Source organism: Lineus longissimus, chromosome 5, assembly GCF_910592395.1.
Source record: "Lineus longissimus chromosome 5, tnLinLong1.2, whole genome shotgun sequence".
NCBI classification, from domain to species: domain Eukaryota; kingdom Metazoa; phylum Nemertea; class Pilidiophora; order Heteronemertea; family Lineidae; genus Lineus; species Lineus longissimus.
The window spans coordinates 18,037,647-18,055,429 of NC_088312.1; the positions used below are offsets into that span (position 1 = coordinate 18,037,647).

General features: G+C 40.2%; 1 protein-coding gene across 1 annotated transcript in view; it reads right to left on the reverse strand.

Annotated features, from left to right (window-relative positions):
* The window catches only part of LOC135488702 (E3 ubiquitin-protein ligase Mdm2-like), a 68,653-nt gene that overhangs the window by 25,771 nt on the left and 25,099 nt on the right, over nucleotides 1–17,783 (reverse strand). The window contains exon 3 of the mRNA XM_064773408.1: nucleotides 12,401–12,586. Coding sequence (XP_064629478.1) covers nucleotides 12,401–12,586 — 186 coding nt within the window. The remainder of the gene's footprint in view (nucleotides 1–12,400; nucleotides 12,587–17,783) is intronic.

The window sequence follows — 17,783 nt, forward strand, 5'->3', positions numbered from 1 at the left end:
CATGTGATGTATTCTTCCTAAGACTAATGTACCTACCATAAAATTTTATTGAAAACAAGTCACTTATAAGCGAGATATCACACTTTTTAGATTTCCACTTTTGGCCCCCTGGTGGCAAAGTTGAGGATCAGATCAAACTGAAATTCAGCACCAGAGGCTATGTGATATAGGGGGTTATATGTACTAAGTTTCAAGTTCATAGCTTTAGTGGTTAAGAAACGTGCCATAGTTTACACTATAACGGCCAATTTACGCCATATGACCTCTGTGAACTTGAAAAGTAGGTCAAATTAAAAACCCGTACGATATAAGATGTATATTTGCTATGAGTACCTACAACACAAGTTTCATCGAAAACAAGTCACTAATAAGCGAGATATCACACTTTTTAGATATCAACATTTGGACCCCTGGTGGCCAAGTTGAGAATCAGATCGGACCGAAATTCAGTGTCAGAGGTCACCTGACCTAGGGGGTGCTGTGTACAAAGTTTCAAGTTCATAGCCCTAGCGGTTAAGAAACGTGCCACTGTTTTTGAAATAGGATACGACGACGGACGACGGACGACAACGACGGACGGACGGACGACGGACACTGCGGTATTACATAGACTCCCCTACGGTGAGCCAAAAAGAGAAGAGAAATTAACACTGACTGAATAAAAAAGGGCGACATAGACTGGGAAATGTATACCACCGGATACAGCATGTGCTTCATTTTTCAGATGATATCCTGAACAAGGCATCTATGGAAGCAAATCCAGAAAGAGACTTAACCTTCGAATGGAACACCTATCACTCAGTGCAAAGTCAGTCCTGTAGGCCGTTTTCCAATTCAAAATAAAAGTGTAACCTCTTTAAATTAGTCTCACAGACTGAACCATAAGGCTGACATTACATAAGCCTCATTCGTTCACTTCCCACATGTCACGTTCCAGCTTTACTTAACGTTCCTCGGTGAATGCACGGCCTTGTGGCATGCATTCAGTGAGGAACGAACGCATTAAGGGGAACGTGACATGTGGGAAGTGAACGAATGAGTCCTATGTAACGTCAGCCTTACACTCAACAGCCAACCGTGCCCACATGATGTGAGCCGAGAGCTGGGCTTAAAGATGAGCGAGTGGTGTACTACATTTTGAAAATTGTCTATCGTCTACGAGTACGACATGTGACAGAACAGGATCTAGTGGACTTAATGATGAGGTACTATCAAATAAGGTGTCCATCAAATGAATCATGAGGGCCTGTTGAGTTATACTCTAAGCCTGTCCTATAGGGCTAGGCTATGGTTTTTGTCTTTTTTACAGCTACAGTACAGCCATGCACAGCGCAGTGTACAGACAGTACAGGATTGCAAACCAAAAACATGAGCATTGCTGCGTAACGAAACTGCAGTGGAATTCATACTACGATGTCATAATGTGACTTTCAAATAATTGTAAACAAACGTAAATGGCGAAATTTGTTGCAAAATTGCCAACCACAACAACTCAGGGACCGTAGCCAAAATGGCCGACGGCGAATTCTCCGGTCGCTAGCGCAGTCCATAAACAAGCATCAATTTTACCAACTTTGGGCGCAAGCTTGGTCATCAAAGTTACAGAACTGTTAGAAATACATCCAAACAACATATACATACAGTTAAAAGTGCATAAAAATCCCGTTTCAACCTCTGGGCGCTACCTTTTTTTCTCCGCCAGACGCCGGGCCCTACCGGTCGTTATTTAGTGCGACCGCCACCAGAGTGTTTATCACGATCTTTCGCCGTTTTAATTGCGCGTTTTAGGCAGATTAATCAATTATTACATGCATGCATTATATATCACCGAAATGATAATTGCGTAGGCTATTTGAAACTAAGTTCAGATATTATTTTTGATCTTTGAATTGAATTTAGGGGAGTGATTTTTGACACCCGGTCGACATATCAGGACTTGCAAAATTCACGCGAGATCGCTTGCATCATCGGCACGTTTGAAAACCGAATTTCACAAATTCCACAAAAATTTATCACATACCATATGTATCACCACAAAGGTAACTCTCTAGACTATTTGAAACCAAGTTCAGATACTTATTTTCACAAAAATTCGAAGCTATGCAAGCGATTTTTCAGTGGTAGAGATCGACGGAAACAAATTTTCTCGCTCCAAAATGACATGAGACGAGCACCAACTTTCGCTAATTTGTGCACAAAATTTCCGCAATATTATAAAAAACTATCGATAAATCTGAATTATATAGACTCTTTTCAGTACCTAAACAAATTTCAGGTACATGGTCATGTTGATTAAAAGAGTATCAACCGATTGAACATGAGAAAGTTCACTCATCTTCATTGAAGCAGCGACTACCGCCATTTTTAAATGGTGGCATCTCTTCTATCGATTGGCCAATCAGCGGCACTGCTTGCAAAAAGTTGAGCCACCGCCAAATTTGAAATCGCCAAAATTCAGTCAATGTGCCTGCAGCGCCAACTGGCGGTGAAAACTATATTAATTCCATTAAAAGTAAAAATGAAAAAATATTAAAAAATATTCAGCCACATTTGAAAACAATATTTGCTCTGTGGACCGAGGTATAAAGGAAAGAAGTTTAAACGTCCCGATGACCTCATTCGCCGAATGTAGGTGGAATCGCGCTGATTTTTGGTTTCTGAGTTCCCCTTGGGCTACTCCTAATTTAGCAGCGTCAACAAAGTGCCTTGGTCTTAGGGTTACAAAATGCCCAAAATTGACACAGATGGAAGGAAGGAAGGATGGACAGACACCATTCCCTTAGTAATATTACGAGCTTCGCTGACTTTGTCAGCAGAGCTAAAAATAGATTGGAGCACACAACGGGTCAGTACCTAAAAAAGCCAACTCACCCCAGTTATTTCAGTGTCTTCCGACCATATGATCTTCTAACACTAACAGTGATAATCTTCTAAACGGAAAACCACAGGCAATCACGACTGTAAGGCTACCATAGAACACCAGAATTTCCCCCAGATTTCAAAGGCCCTCCAAGAACAGAGAAGAAAGAGCCTCCCTGCAATCTCACAGGAAATCCCTTGATGATGAAATTACAGCAGGAAATCCCATTACATCTAAAAATAGATTGAAGCACCCTAACATATGAAATGCCTCCAAAAACATCCATTCACTACACATATTTAAGCTTTTTTGTGCTAAGAACCCAGATTGATACTAATCCATTACATATGTACCGACATTAGTACAGTACATGATGCAAGAGTCTCAAAGGAGCGTGCGCAAGAAACGGTCTTCTCTCTTTTAATATAGATGCAGTCGAAATAAAGCAATCGGCATTTTTCTATCATGTGATCATACGGGTCAGCGGGCAAGCACACTCTCCAACACAAGATCTCCCGCCAAATCCTCTGCCACTAGCTTCCATGTTAGAAAGTCACCGTACATTAAACATTACGTTGGAGCACACTCGGCAATAATGGCGGCCAATTCCAGCAGGGGTGTAAATGTATGTTTATTTCGGGGCGGGAAATTCAAATCGGGAAAAAAAACGTGGTCAAAAGACATTTTGCTCACTACCGCCAACTGGTGATATAAATCGAAACTACCGTATTTTTCGGACTATAAGGCGCAGGCAAAAATTTTGAAATGGCCCCAAATCGGGGGGGTGTGTCTTATGGTCCGGTGCGCCTTTTCTGTGGCCCCTGACCTATTTTTCAGGGCTTAGTCATGAAAAATCATTTTAAAGGTAAGTATTTGTAACCTCATGATTTCGGCAAATTGAGTTTATGAGCATAAAAACAGAGTGAACTGAACAGACAAAAGAGAATCCGGAGTCGGAAATGAACGCCTTCCATGTTGATGTTGATGTTTACATCAGTATAGCAGGATTCCATTGTGACCGTTACACGTTCCGTCGCCGTTGCAAAGGGGACCGTCTCGGAACTTCATAAATGACATGTGTGAACTTTTCTCTCACGAGCAATCAATATTGACTGTAACGTTGTTTATGGATTTGTCCACTGTATTATTTGTTAATAAAGCTTGTCATGAATCAAAAATAGAATTGAGGGAGAATAATGAAACAGCTAATGCAGTTTTATTTTATTCCTCTCAATTTTGAGTCTTATCATTATTTCTAGACTGATCAAGTCATATACCATGGAGGTAAAAAAAGATAAATGATAGTTTATTTTCCTATTTTCGTCAAATTATATCGGATTTTTTTCATTCAACCACGAAGATGTTTGGTTTTAAATGCCCTTCTCGTGTAAGTGTGCATGCCGAAGACGTTGAGACAGTCCCCGAGTCTAAAATTGTCTGGGCACGCTGGAACATCAATTTTACAAGATATCGACAACACCAACGTAATGGCTGAGTACCGGACGGTCATGACGGTAACTTCTCGAATGAAATGGCCAGGGCCATTGTGCTCACCTCATGTGGAGGAAAGATGGATAAAGAGCATGGTATTGTGTCATGTAGTGTTAGGTTTGATGTAGGTCCAAGCAATTACAATTTCCCCAAAATGGCCAATTTACAGTACATTCGACCTCTGTGACCTTGAAAAGTAGGTCAAATCAAAGAAGACCCGGGTGACACATTGAATGGTTGTTAGAATTAGATGTACCTATGATATAAAATTGGTGCCAATCGGGCAAGTCATTACTAGGAATAATGGCATTTTGAAGAATTTAGGATTTGGCCCCCTCCCTGGAGGCCAAACGGCAAATCAGATCGCACCAAACTTCAGTACCTGAGATCACCTGACCAAGGGGTACATGTGTACTTAATTTGTGATCAATAGTCATTGCAGTTAAGAAACGTGCCATAGTTACGGCCTGACGGCGAATTTACGCCATTTGACCTCTGTGACCTTGACACAAAGGTCAAATTAAAAACCTGTGAGACATATACTGTATGGTGGTTAGATGTACCCATGATATCAAATTGGTGGCAATCGGGCAAGAAGTTAAGGAATAATCACATTTTTAAGGTTTTTGGATTTTGCCCCCTGGTGGTCAAGTGGTGAATCATATTGGACCAAACTTCGGTCCCTGAGATCACCTGACTAAGGGGTAAATGTGTACCAAATTTGGTATCAATAGTCATTGCAGTTTAGAAACGTGCCATCGTTACATCCTATCGGCCAATTTACACCATTTGACCTCTGTGACCTTGAAAAGGAGGTCAAATCAAAAACCCGGAGGATATATGATGCACCTTTGCTAGAAGTACCTACCATATTTTTTTCAAAATTTCCCGACTACTATTAAGGGAGATATTGCATATTTTCACTTTTAACGTTTGGCCCCCTGGTGGCGAAACCATGAAATGAATCGGACCGAAACTTGGTCTCCAAGGTGTCATTACATAAGGGTACATGTGTACCAAGTTTCAACTCAATAGCTCTAACAGTTACGAAACGTGCCCTGCTAACGGACGACGGACGACGACGACGACGACGACGACGACGGACGACGGACGCCACGGTATGGGATAAGCTCACCTCTGCTAAGAGGTGAGCTAAAAATGGGTGCGCCCTATAGTTCGGTGCACCTTATCTGTGGATTTTAACTGAGAAATCAAAGGTGCGCCTTATAGAAGAGTGCGCCCTTTAGTCAGAAAAATACGGTAATCTATTTTATATCAAAACTTCTATATCATGCGGACCTCTTCAACTTTATTTCAAGCTTTTAGGGGCCGTCTCCAAATTGATTTCATTTCAAACGCATTTGAAACGGGCAAAAAGCGTTTATTCTAAAACGAAATTCAAACGAAAATCAGCTGTTTATCAGCCGTTTGAAAAGCGTTTGAAATCAAACGCACACCCCAGACGAAAATTTCGAAACGCTCCCAAACGAACACGTCCGATCAGAACGCTTGCCAAACGATTTCCAAACGATCGTACTAAACGGATCTCAAACGCACGTCAAACGATTGTCAAACGCACTTCGTTTCAGAAGAAACGATTGTCGAACACACTTCGTTTCAAACGAACTGGAAACGTAATTCGTTTCAAACGAACGGAAAACGCACTATCAAACGAACTTGAAACGTACTTCGTTTCAAACGAAATGTGCACGAAATGCGCATATGCGATGCTCTTGTTTCATTCTTTCATTGATTTATATCTTGAAAGACGGATGTGTATTTTGCCCATTTATCTTTGTTATTTTCGATCTTTATCGGTAAGTCTAATTGAGATTCAACAGTTGCATCTAGAGAAATTTGCTTCTAATTGCTACCGTATCACTGTTTTTAGTACTCGGCCTATAAATGTGCTTTTATAGGCCTATCTGTTCACAGTCCTGCGACATCAGGGCCGATCGCATGTGTTGAATATCAATCCTAAATTCTCATTTCAAGTAGTTAGGCTTGTATCAAGTAGGCCTAGGTCTATGACTAGAATTAAATCAGTACCGATTCGCGCACATCGATCTTGTGGTCGGCCCAGACATGACATGTATGTATAGGCAGAATCATTCCTGCCTCCAAGACTTGCCGTTGTGTAACTGCACATGTAGGCTATACTAGTAGTCACTATAGCCTGTCCTAGCCATTCCCTATATTGGTACTCTTGGCTCTCCCATTTGAATGAGTCCTGCCAATACCAAGCTGCAAAACAAATATAATAAACATCGTCAGCGCGGTGGCCGTATTGCCTTGGTATATGACTATTAAAGTTTCGAACTTACCCACTCTTTATTACCAACCAAATGACCTAGGCCTACTTAATGACGTTAACAGACTGAAGTAGCGTTTGGTAAAGTAACTACATGCGTATAAATGTTAGAATTTTAATCCAACCGACAAGAGACATTTTTTGAGGGCGTTGTGATACTGGGTGATACCGACACCCCCAGATTATTTTTTGGGTGACTGTATTCTCCCCGGTATTCCCCAATGCATTTAAGATTTAAACGATCGTACATGTATTTAAACCCCATCTCCACCACCAATTATTTCAGGTTTGTGTTCAGCATGATGGATCCCGGTGATGTCAATGACATAGGCCTACCAGGTGCAGAAAAAGGTAGGTTTGATTTTATAATGTAATGCTAATTGCTATACTAAAATGCTTTCTTCGAACTTTGATATACCAACCATCTACCGTACTGTATTTATACTTGGTTTCATAAATTGTGTTCACACTTCCTTCTGCCACCAATGAAGATGCCTACCGGAAATTCAAGCTGTTTTCATGTTTTCATTATCAAATCAAGAGAAGGCTATGTTTAGAATAATGAAATTAACGTGCACATTTATCTGGTCAGCTTCGTGAGGTCTTATGGCTTCTGTAGGCTTCTGGTAGTGCATGAAGATTTCATTTTCTGAATGCTCATTCTTTTGAAATTGATATTTAAAAAAAAATGTATTAACTCGAACGGAAGGCTGGATTGCAGCACACAACATTTACACTTTGTTATTTTGGTTCACTATGTCATCCTTATTTTGAATATTTTGACACAAAGTCTACGTCAAATCACCGATATTGGCATATAAAATAGAATTGTAATCAATACAACACTATACCCGGGCTTGTCAGCCCGCCCCATGATTGATGGGCACGTGCATGGGCCTCTGTCACTTAAAGGGGACTGCGCTGCCACCTTCTATATGAAGCTGCTTCAATTTAGGAGTTATATTTAGAATAGGTAATGAAATGAATGTGTACATTTATCTGGTCAGCTTCGTGAGGTCTTAAGGCTTCTGTAGGCTTCTGGTAGTGCATGGATATTTCATAACTCTGAATGCTAATTTTTAGATAGATTGAAAATATTATTAATACCGGTATTTGTTCTTTATTTTTAATATTTTGGCACAAAGTCTGCGTCAAATCATCGATATTGGCATATAAAATAGAATTATAATCAATACCGGTACAACACTATTCTCACTCTCAGTCTAGTCAGCCCGCCGTTGATTGATAGGCACGCATGTTCCTCAGTCAGTGTCACTTAAAGGGAAACTGAGCTGCCACTTTCTAAACAAGCTGCTTCAATTTAACAATTATATTTAGAATAATGAAATGAATTTGCACATTTATCTGGTCAGCTTCGTGAGGTCTTAAGGCTTCTGTAGGCTTCTGGTAGTGCATTGATATTTCATAATTCTGAATGCTCTTTTTTTAAAAATACATTTAAAATGTATTAACTGGAACGAAAGGCTGGATTGTGTAGCATGCGCACACCCATTTACACTTTGATATTTTGGTTGACTATGTCAGTATGATATCCTTATTTTCAATATTTTGACACAAAGTCTGCGTCAAATCATCGATATTGGCATAAAAATAGAATTATAATCAATACCGGTACAACACTATTCTCAGTTTTGTCGACCCGCCCCTTGATTGATAGGCACGCATGGGCCTCTGTCAGTGTTACTTAAAGGGAAAAAAAGTACACTACATTTCATCAAAAAAAGATACAAGAAAAGTTTGTATTTGGTACATATGAAACCAATTTAATCATCATTTTACATTTGTACAGGAGCTGCCAAGTCTGGAAACTTCTTAGGCTTGACGGCCTATTGGCTATCACTAAAGACTTTTTCTGTTCTGTTGAAATTTCAACTCGGTTCGACTGATGGAGTCTTCATTCCTTTCACGGATGAAAAGACTCTCAGAGGAATCAAAAAAATATATCAGCCTACATATGACGTATGCAGTGAAGATATGCAATGTTTGTGTAAGTGGATTTTTGTTAGGATGTTATTACTATTAATAGCGGAGATACTCATGGCGTGCAGGCTTAGTGTTTGATTTGTGATGAACATAAGTTTTGCAAGTGTAATAGAGCCGGTTCATATTAGTATTCGTAGCTGTAATGTTATGTGCATGGTATATAATTAATAATTGTGTGTTATGATTTCAGCGTGTTTTCTGTAGGCCGTGGGCAGAAAGATAGCAGCCAGGATGAAAGGCCAGCAAAAGCAGATTTGGTGAGCCGCAATGATGGATTGCACCCAACTTTGGAAGGAAGTAAGGTGTTGACGCAGCTTGTGAAGATTACTCTCAAGCTACCGGGAGCTCGTACATCTAAAGTTGAAGATGTGGTTGTTCGTTATCCATATTCGTTTTGCCAGGTGTGCAGGGCAGCTGGACACGGTTCTGGAAATTGTCAGCAGTTTTGGTACAAGTGAAGACTAGACTTGGGTGTTTTTATGTGTTTGTGGTGATTATGATGGTTGTTATTTGAATTGTAGACCTAAAATCTTTTTGTAATGGTGAAGAGTCTTTATATATTGTAAGATTTGATGGTTTTAATTGTGAATTGATCAGTGGTGAATCGTAATAAATCTGAAAATATTGTCGATTTTGTGTTGGTTAGTATGTTAATTATAGCTGGGTTGTATTGTTTTGTTGGAAATGCGTATGGCAGGTTGTGACATTATTTTGCTTTTGGGAAGGTAGAAAAAGCATCGTGTCTTCACTGCATTACTAAAGTATTGAACTAGAACTGTGAAATTTGCTTTCAGCAAATTTGTGTCCATCACCAGGGGGTGACGAGTTGCTCCACAGCCATTCATACGTGGGTATGGCGATTTTACGAATCTGCCCAACATTGCAAAAGGAAGTAGTGTAGTGATCTCCCTGTCTATTCGCTATACCGTTTCGCGAATGATCTATTTCCGGACATATTCGCTCGCTCCTTTCTCAAAATAACACGCTCATTAATCATTCAAACAGTCAGATGGGCATGATAGATCATCGATAAGCATTTACGGCTCTTAGTTCTGATTCCTACTTTCAACCGTCACACAGTTCTCCGTTTTCTTCGCTCCACATACTCGACAGCTCGCGGGATCGGCCATCAGGATGACGTTAACATAACGGGGGTGGAGCTTAATACATGCTAATGTATGCGTGATTGACAAAATCCCGGCCTCGCCGGCCGGTGATGTTAAAAATCGGAGCCAAAAAGTGCTTCAAAAGCACCGAAATGATCAGAATCTGGGGCCTATAATCAGCAAAAATCAAATACGTCTGCAAAAGATGATTACGTTATAGAGTTCAGGGCGATGAAAAAAAGCCGTAACATCAATATTCATGGTAATATCGATGACGCCATTGTGGGGATTGCCGTGTATTGGAACTCTACTAAAAATAATCCCTAAAACACCTCAGAAAACACCCTTCAAAACACCTCTGAAACACCACAGAAAACTTCAGACAAGTTGAAGGATGTTTATGTGGTGTTCATGAAGTGGTCCGTGGGTTCTTTTGAAACAAAATACCTCTACTGCATACGTCATCTTCAATGCCTTGATAGCCTTGTTGGTCTGCTTTGCCTTCAACCACGCTTTGTCATCCATGTTCCTCGGAGGAATAGTCGAAACTGTCACACACGAATTTGGTGCAGCACACAAACATGACATACTATTTCATGAAAGCAATATTACAGAGACCATAAAACGCTATTTCAAAACCCTATCAACCTCTTCTTCGAAACAAGCAACCTAATCAAGCAATTTTATACTTGAAGTTGTCTATCCATATGTCTTCCAATGTTTACAATATTTTGCATAAGTTCAATGATTGCTTCTTCATCATTTGATTTAAAAAGGACTTTACGTCATATAAAACTTATGGCCAAACTTTACTAGCTCCATGTTCCTTCCACATCAATGCAGGCCTAACTCTACCATGATGACTGCTAGCTGTAAAAAATTACATAAATGCAATCACAAATTTCCTTCGTCGAGAATCCGGGCCCGCTGGCAGCACAGTCATTCGTCCCGACCAAAATGAATACGTCAGTAAAAGCAACCCACCGTATCTTTTTACATTTTTCTAACAAAGAAATAGTGTTTAACCCTTGATAAGCAAACTTAATGTGGTCACTGAATGGGCATCCAAGAGCACTGTTGTCCACATACTTTAGAATCGAAGCAGAAAAAAATCACAGTTCGTTTTGCACAGGTCGCCATTTTCATGATTTTTTACGATAACTCCAGCCATTTGGAATTCGTTTGAACACAAACGGCAGGAATATATTTCTTTTTCACGGAAACTATTTGAAAGAAAACGAAAAGCGTTTGGAACGCGTTTGCTGACAAATGGCGCAATGCCGTTTTTGACGAAACGAAAACGAAACGCTTTTCTAAACGCTCTTCAAACAAATTTCAAACGCTCTTCAAACGAAGTTCGTTTAGGGTGAAACGAAATTGTGTTCGCTTTCAAACGGGAAATAAACGGTAGGGCCAGCGTTTGACAATCGTTTTACAAACGTTTCAAGATCGTTTGGGTGCGTTTTTATTGTTCACATTTCAAACGAATTTCAAACGATCTTAGATACGTTTCAAACGCGTTTAAAACGAAATCAATTTGGAGACGGCCCCTTATCTGCTGGAATAAAGCGGCGAAAAATCTTTTGGACTTTACACGTTGTTGGGGCTGTGGGCTGAATTTGAGTCGAATCGCGCTGAATTTTTTGTAAACTGCTCAGGTCGTCTGGTTTAAAACCCAGCCAAATTTAAAGTGCCTAGGTCCTACGGTTACAAAATGCCCAACTTTGTCTACAGATGGATGGAAGGAAGGATGGAAGGACAGGCACCAATCAAATAGCTATAGGACTAGCCCCGCTGACTTTGTCAGCTGAGCTAAAAACCAATCATGGCTCAGACAGAAGAGTCTGACATTGGGCAGAAAACTGTCTGCTGACGTGTTGTCAAAATCAGAGGTTGAGAATAAGTCATGCTGTCTTTGAACGGTGCGAAAATGAAAAAAATGACCATGGCCGCGAAATACCTCAGCTTGACTTTCATTTTGAAAAAATCTTAAAATACCCTGCGAAGTCACATCAAACACCCCTTGGTCCAAGACTAAGTTGAAGTGGGTAAAAAGCTAGTCTGCAAAGTGAGACATTCGATTCCGATGGCGGAAATATAGAGGTTTCTCTCTTTGGTCCATTTACTGAACACTTTGGCTGATTACAAAAGTCAGGTCATACTTTGGCTAAGCTTTCGGAAAAGGCCAACCAAAATACTATATATTCAAAAGGAGGCTACTTGTTCAAGGATAAGTTGTTATTCCATCCAGAGCTAGATGACTCAACCGGCTGAATGATTGATCAGTTGATTGTTCCACAGTCTATGCAAGAAAATGTTCATGATATGGTTCATTCTATTCCTAAATCTAGTTATCTGGGTATGGGAAAGACTCGTTTTCTTCTGTTGATGCATTTCTATTGGCCTGGCGTCTATGGTGCTAGTTACGGATTATTGCTCTTTGTGTCCCGAGTGTTAGAAAAGCTGTCGTTGATGATAAGTGACAGAGCGAATCTGATCAAAGTTCTGATCATTGAAAAGCCTTTCAGTAAGATTGCCATATATATCTAACAAGTTCACCGAGAATGTTATTTGCAAAGCATGATCAGAGAACTTTTTAGTAAAAAAGATTCAAGGTTTTGCACTGACCTGTCTGAAGTGTGCTTCATTTTCTGATGAGGCATCACTTTCCCCATAATCACCACTGGACGGTGAACGCACCTCATATTCAATAGTGAAAGGTGGGTTGTCATCATCATCCCAGTCAATAACAGGTAACTCGGCATCAGTGATGATGGTGTCACTAGAACTTCTCACCCAATTAGTTTCCTTGCTCTGAAAGGTACAACAGGAGCAAAACTATTTTATTAGACAATTAGTTGCATCACTTATCTTGTCAAACACTTGGCACCTTTTTTTCAAACGGGTAGGTGATCTATGTAAATAATGTCCGAAATCATCTATTATCAAAATATTCGCCATTTGACGAAAAATGGATGAATTTCACATTTCAATAACCATGGTTACGAAATAATTTTTCTGGTTATATTCATGGCACTGATTTTGACATTACCTCCTCCAGGGTTTGGAGGGTATGGGATCATACATCCCACAAAAGTGAGGCATTTTCATTCAAACACCAGTGAGTAGGTCAAATCAAAAACCTGGGTATTATGGGATGTAGTCTCAATAGCAGTGTCCACAGCAAAAATTTCAGGATTTTAACTCGCATAATTCCTGAGATATAACCAAAAGTAGTTTTTCACATGAAGCGACTATTATGGGGGAAAAAGGAAGGAGACTAGCGGTAGAAATAAATTGGAGTCCTGTAGGTTCTGTTCACTTCTTCTAATTCAATAAACTTTCATGAAAGCTAATACATTGATAGTTACAATTACAAATACAGATTGGAAGTCCAAATATGTGTGTTCCCAGGCTGGAGTCCAAGACCTGAATGACCATTATACAATCCTTGATTTACCATGAAAACTATAACAACACGAAATCACCAAGGAGACATAATACAAACTTTGACAAATCAAACATGTTTCTGATTGAAAGACTTATACTAATTACACTTGCCAATCAAGCGTCTCCAACTTGTTTGAACATACTTGATTAATAAAACAATGACCTTATAGTGAAAGAGTTAAACCCTCAGTAACCATTGTTTTCAGAATTAGCTAACTAGTTTTGTGTTTTGACATGTTCGATATGTCAAATATTCACCTTAAACATTATGAGAAATGATACCTTGTAAATTTATACTTTTGATGAAAAGTGCACCATAAAACGACCCTGGGGCCGAGCATAGTTCGAAAATCGCAAGGCACAATGGCACCATAAGTCCTTCAAACCAACCAGAGATGAAATGCCTAGCATTTATGGTTACGGAGATAGGCTTCAGAAACCAATTCAGTCATTTACGCTATTAGACCCCTATAACCTTGAAAAGTAGGTCAAATCAAACACGGGTATTATGTGATGTAGTCTCATGAGCAGTGTCCACAGTCAAAATTTTTATGATTTTAGCTACCTTAATTCGTGCGATATAGCCGAAAGTAGTTTTTCACATGAAGCGCCCCCTGGGTCCGAGGGTAGTTCGAAAATCTTCAAAACTGCCAAAAGGCACAATGGCACCATAAGACCTTCAAACCCCGCATAGATGAAATGTCTAGCATCTATCGTTACAGAGACAGGCTCCGGAAATGAGTTCAACGACGGTGAAGGCCTCGACAATACCCCTCTAGCCTTTATGGGCCGAGGGGTTAAACCAGCCCAGTCGCCCCATGGTCACAACCATGGGGCAAGCAGTTTAGGCAGTCTGGACCTCAAATCCTTTGAAGTGCAGGTTGAGACAAACTAGCCGAGTAGATGCATTGTCACAACCTTGGGGCAAGCGGTAAAGGCAGTCTGGGCCTTTAAATCAAAACTACAAAACCTAGGTCATCGCGGCAACAGATTTAAGGTACGAATCGCGCAATACACGAGGCGACTATCGGTTTCTGACCGGTTCCTAACCGGTCCGTAACTGCCAAAACCGATACATAGTTCTGGACCTGGCTGTAGCATCAGTAAACATATTCTGTGGTCTTCGGCGACCATGTTGGCAGCCTGCTTGAATTGGATAACGAGATTGTTTTTATACAGATGCTGGTGTCAATAGATAAATAGCTGCTTAAAACAAAGGGTTATATTTGGCCAATTAGCTTAAATACGGTGCGAGAAGGGGTCTGCTCTATTCTGTAAATATATCATTTGGCGGCCATTTTGCAGCCATATTGAATTGGACGATAACAAAACTGTTTTTCTATACTGGTGTCAATATATAGAACAGGTCTGGACAACATTTGAAATAGTGTCCTGTAAGCCATAAATAGCCGGCCATTATTATACCAATGGATGACACAGTCCTTGCCCTCAAAATTTTGCAGGTGAGCAAAAAAGTGCTCACCTTAATTTTCTCTTGGCTTACTAGGTGAGCTCTTTTTAATGCCGTAAGGACTATGGTCTGAAGAGTGTACAACATCATGCATATATCCTTGAATTTTAAAGTTTGATACACTCTTCAGACTGACCATAGTCCTTACAACATAGTCCTTATCATGTTCAATGAATGAAGTGGTCCAGGGACCATGTGCTCACCTCAGGTAATGTAATGCATGTCATTTGCAGTGAATATGGGGAGAACAGTTTCAGGCAAGTTTCACCAGTTTTGATTCCATTGAATAAAATTATTCTTCTCAGCTCAATGGCACAAAAGAAAATTACCCGTACCATCTGAGTATAGCATTTTGGTTATAAAGTTGACTGAATTTCAGAGAAATTGAAGAGTGCACATGTCACATGGAAATTGGTTGACATTGGTTCAACAGTTTAGGAGTACTAGGACTTTGTTGGATTTTCAAGGGTTTATGCCTGTTTCACCTATTCCTGTTTCGCATATTCCTGTTCCGCCTATTCCTGTTTCGCCTATTCCTGTTTGGCCTATTTCCTGTTTGGCCTATTTCCCGTTTCGCCTATTCCTGTTTCGCCTACTTCCTGTTTTGCCTACTTTCCAGTACCCCTACAATAAATCGACTCTCCCTGGGGGAACCTTAGGGATGCATGTCCATTTTATGGGGAAAATTTGAGGGGACAATTGGATGATGTTAACGATGTGATGACAATTTGACTAATCAAATGCCATCAACTTTGTTAACAAACCATGCCATGACCGTTTTGAAAGAGTAACCTTGAAAGCGGGGACAGTCCGGGAAGTTATTTGACCATACGACCATCTGACACACAGTAAAAACTAGTAATAGATTAAGTAGAGTAAAACAGTCGCTTATTTAATAAAAACAGGAATTCATGACTTTTTGATAAAAATACATAATACTGTACATTTTCATAATTATTTGATCAAAATCAGCTGTAAAACCCATGTCATAGTAAAGAACAATGTAGCTATAGGTATTCTTTCTATTACAAAGCCAGTTACTGACTAAGACAAAAGAAAGAATCCACAATATAAAATGCAGGCCTAAGAAACCTTTCTCAAATCAAATTTTTGGGGGTAGGATAGAGGGTCCCTAGATGGACACTACCAGAAAATACGGTCAAGTAGGCCTTATGTGTTCATGAGACATGAATGGAGAGTTGTTTCATTAGCGCCATTTGCCCAGAAAGGGTTAATAAAGGCACAAATTTACTGACATTTGGAAATCCTGTAGTATTACTTAATTTCATTCCGCTCAATATTCATCAAATGCTACTAAAATAATGATACGGAACTCAATCCACACATGAAAGGTCAGTACATAAAACCATATCAAATTTCATTTTCCACCATCAAACGCAAAGAAAAAAACCATGCTCTCCGAGCTACGGCGCTCTCCACCAATCACAATTAACTAGTAATTTATGTAGCAATATTTGGCGATCTCCCATTGAAGCCCAACCTGTAATTTTCCATTGGTGAAATTTGGAACTAAATGCAGGACCGCGTGCGTAGCATCATTTGGTGCGAACTTGTGTTACAAACATTGGCGGTATGGCCAAGTCGACGATCGTGGCGGCTGGGTTTTTTTTCCGTGTGTTTTTTTTTTTTTAGCGTAGTGGCAATACTTTGTGTATTATATACTTGGACGGAGATGATAGCCGGTGGAATGGCTAATCAGGGAAAACACTGGACATGTGCTAGAAGATCGTCATCCCGAAAGTGCCAAAATTGAACGATGTTTATTGCTAGATGCGCATTTTTTGTGCCCCACGTTTTGAATTTAGGTGCGTTATGGTGCGGGTGCGCAAATGCATGCCTTAAAAGACAAGGCCTGATGACACTTAAATAAATATACGATGATTATAATGACAATAATGATAATATAGACCGTAGACCCCTTAAATCTAAGTTTATACACCAGGGCCGACCGCATAGAAACTCCGATAGTGAAGTCGTGTTAGTTGTCCTAACAGGGCCTGACAGCATATACGGTAACAGCGCCAAAATAATGACCACATAGAAACCACATAGAGACCATTTGCCGGGCCCAAGGTTGATGTCCAGTACCATAAGATATATTGTTGCGCTTTTATGTCTGTTTATTTCGGTGTGCATGGGGTTCAAACACGCGCCTTTTTCGCAGTAGTTGTTGCATGTGTCTCGCGGTAGGACCGTCAAACATGTCCGAGACAAAACGTACAAGGGCTCCCGATTATTCGGCGGAGGAAAAGCGGGTAATTACCCGCTTGTTTTGTAAGCACAACAACATCCTGACAGCAAAACATTCGTCAACAATTTCGCAAAAGGATAAAACAGTGATTTTCGCGGATATTCTTCATCAAGTTAATGCTGTGGGTGTCACCAAACGCAGTCTAGACGGCATCAAGGACAGGTGGCAAGCGATCAAAAGAGAAGTGAAAGCAAAAGTTGCTGCGTATCTTCGCAACAGACTTAAAGAAGCCGTGAAGACAGGTGGTGGCGAAAACCCGTACGCAGATGATGACGATCCTGAAAGCATCCTCAACGAGTATGAGAAGCTGGTTTACGCTATTCTCCCCCCAAAGCAAGTTGCAGGTGGGTTTTGTATTGCTTGCATTGTTTTAATGTTCTATAGTTTTTCTCAAAATAAACATTATATGAAATTATGCGCGGGAGATCGAGAAGCATGTCATATGCATAATATAGGCTCCATCAATGCGCGCGACAACACAGGGTGATTTAAAACAAGAGGCCCAAGGGCCTGGCGCTCAGCTGAGTTGTTGCTGCGTTGTTCGTATATATTACATTACTCGTCAAACTCTACTAAACTAAGGACTCAAAGCCTAAGGATATTAGCTTCTGGATGTGTAACAGTGAATTGCGGTAGACTGGCGCAATCTACTTCAAGCAAGCTCCACCCTTGCAATGTGTGCGCAAACAGATAACCTAACCTATATTGGATCATCAATTCTACACACAGCAACATGATTCATCCTCAGCTGTTACCATGATGATGATGATGATGATCCTTTTCGCAAATTGGTCGTCTTCTGTCTTTCTTCCATACTT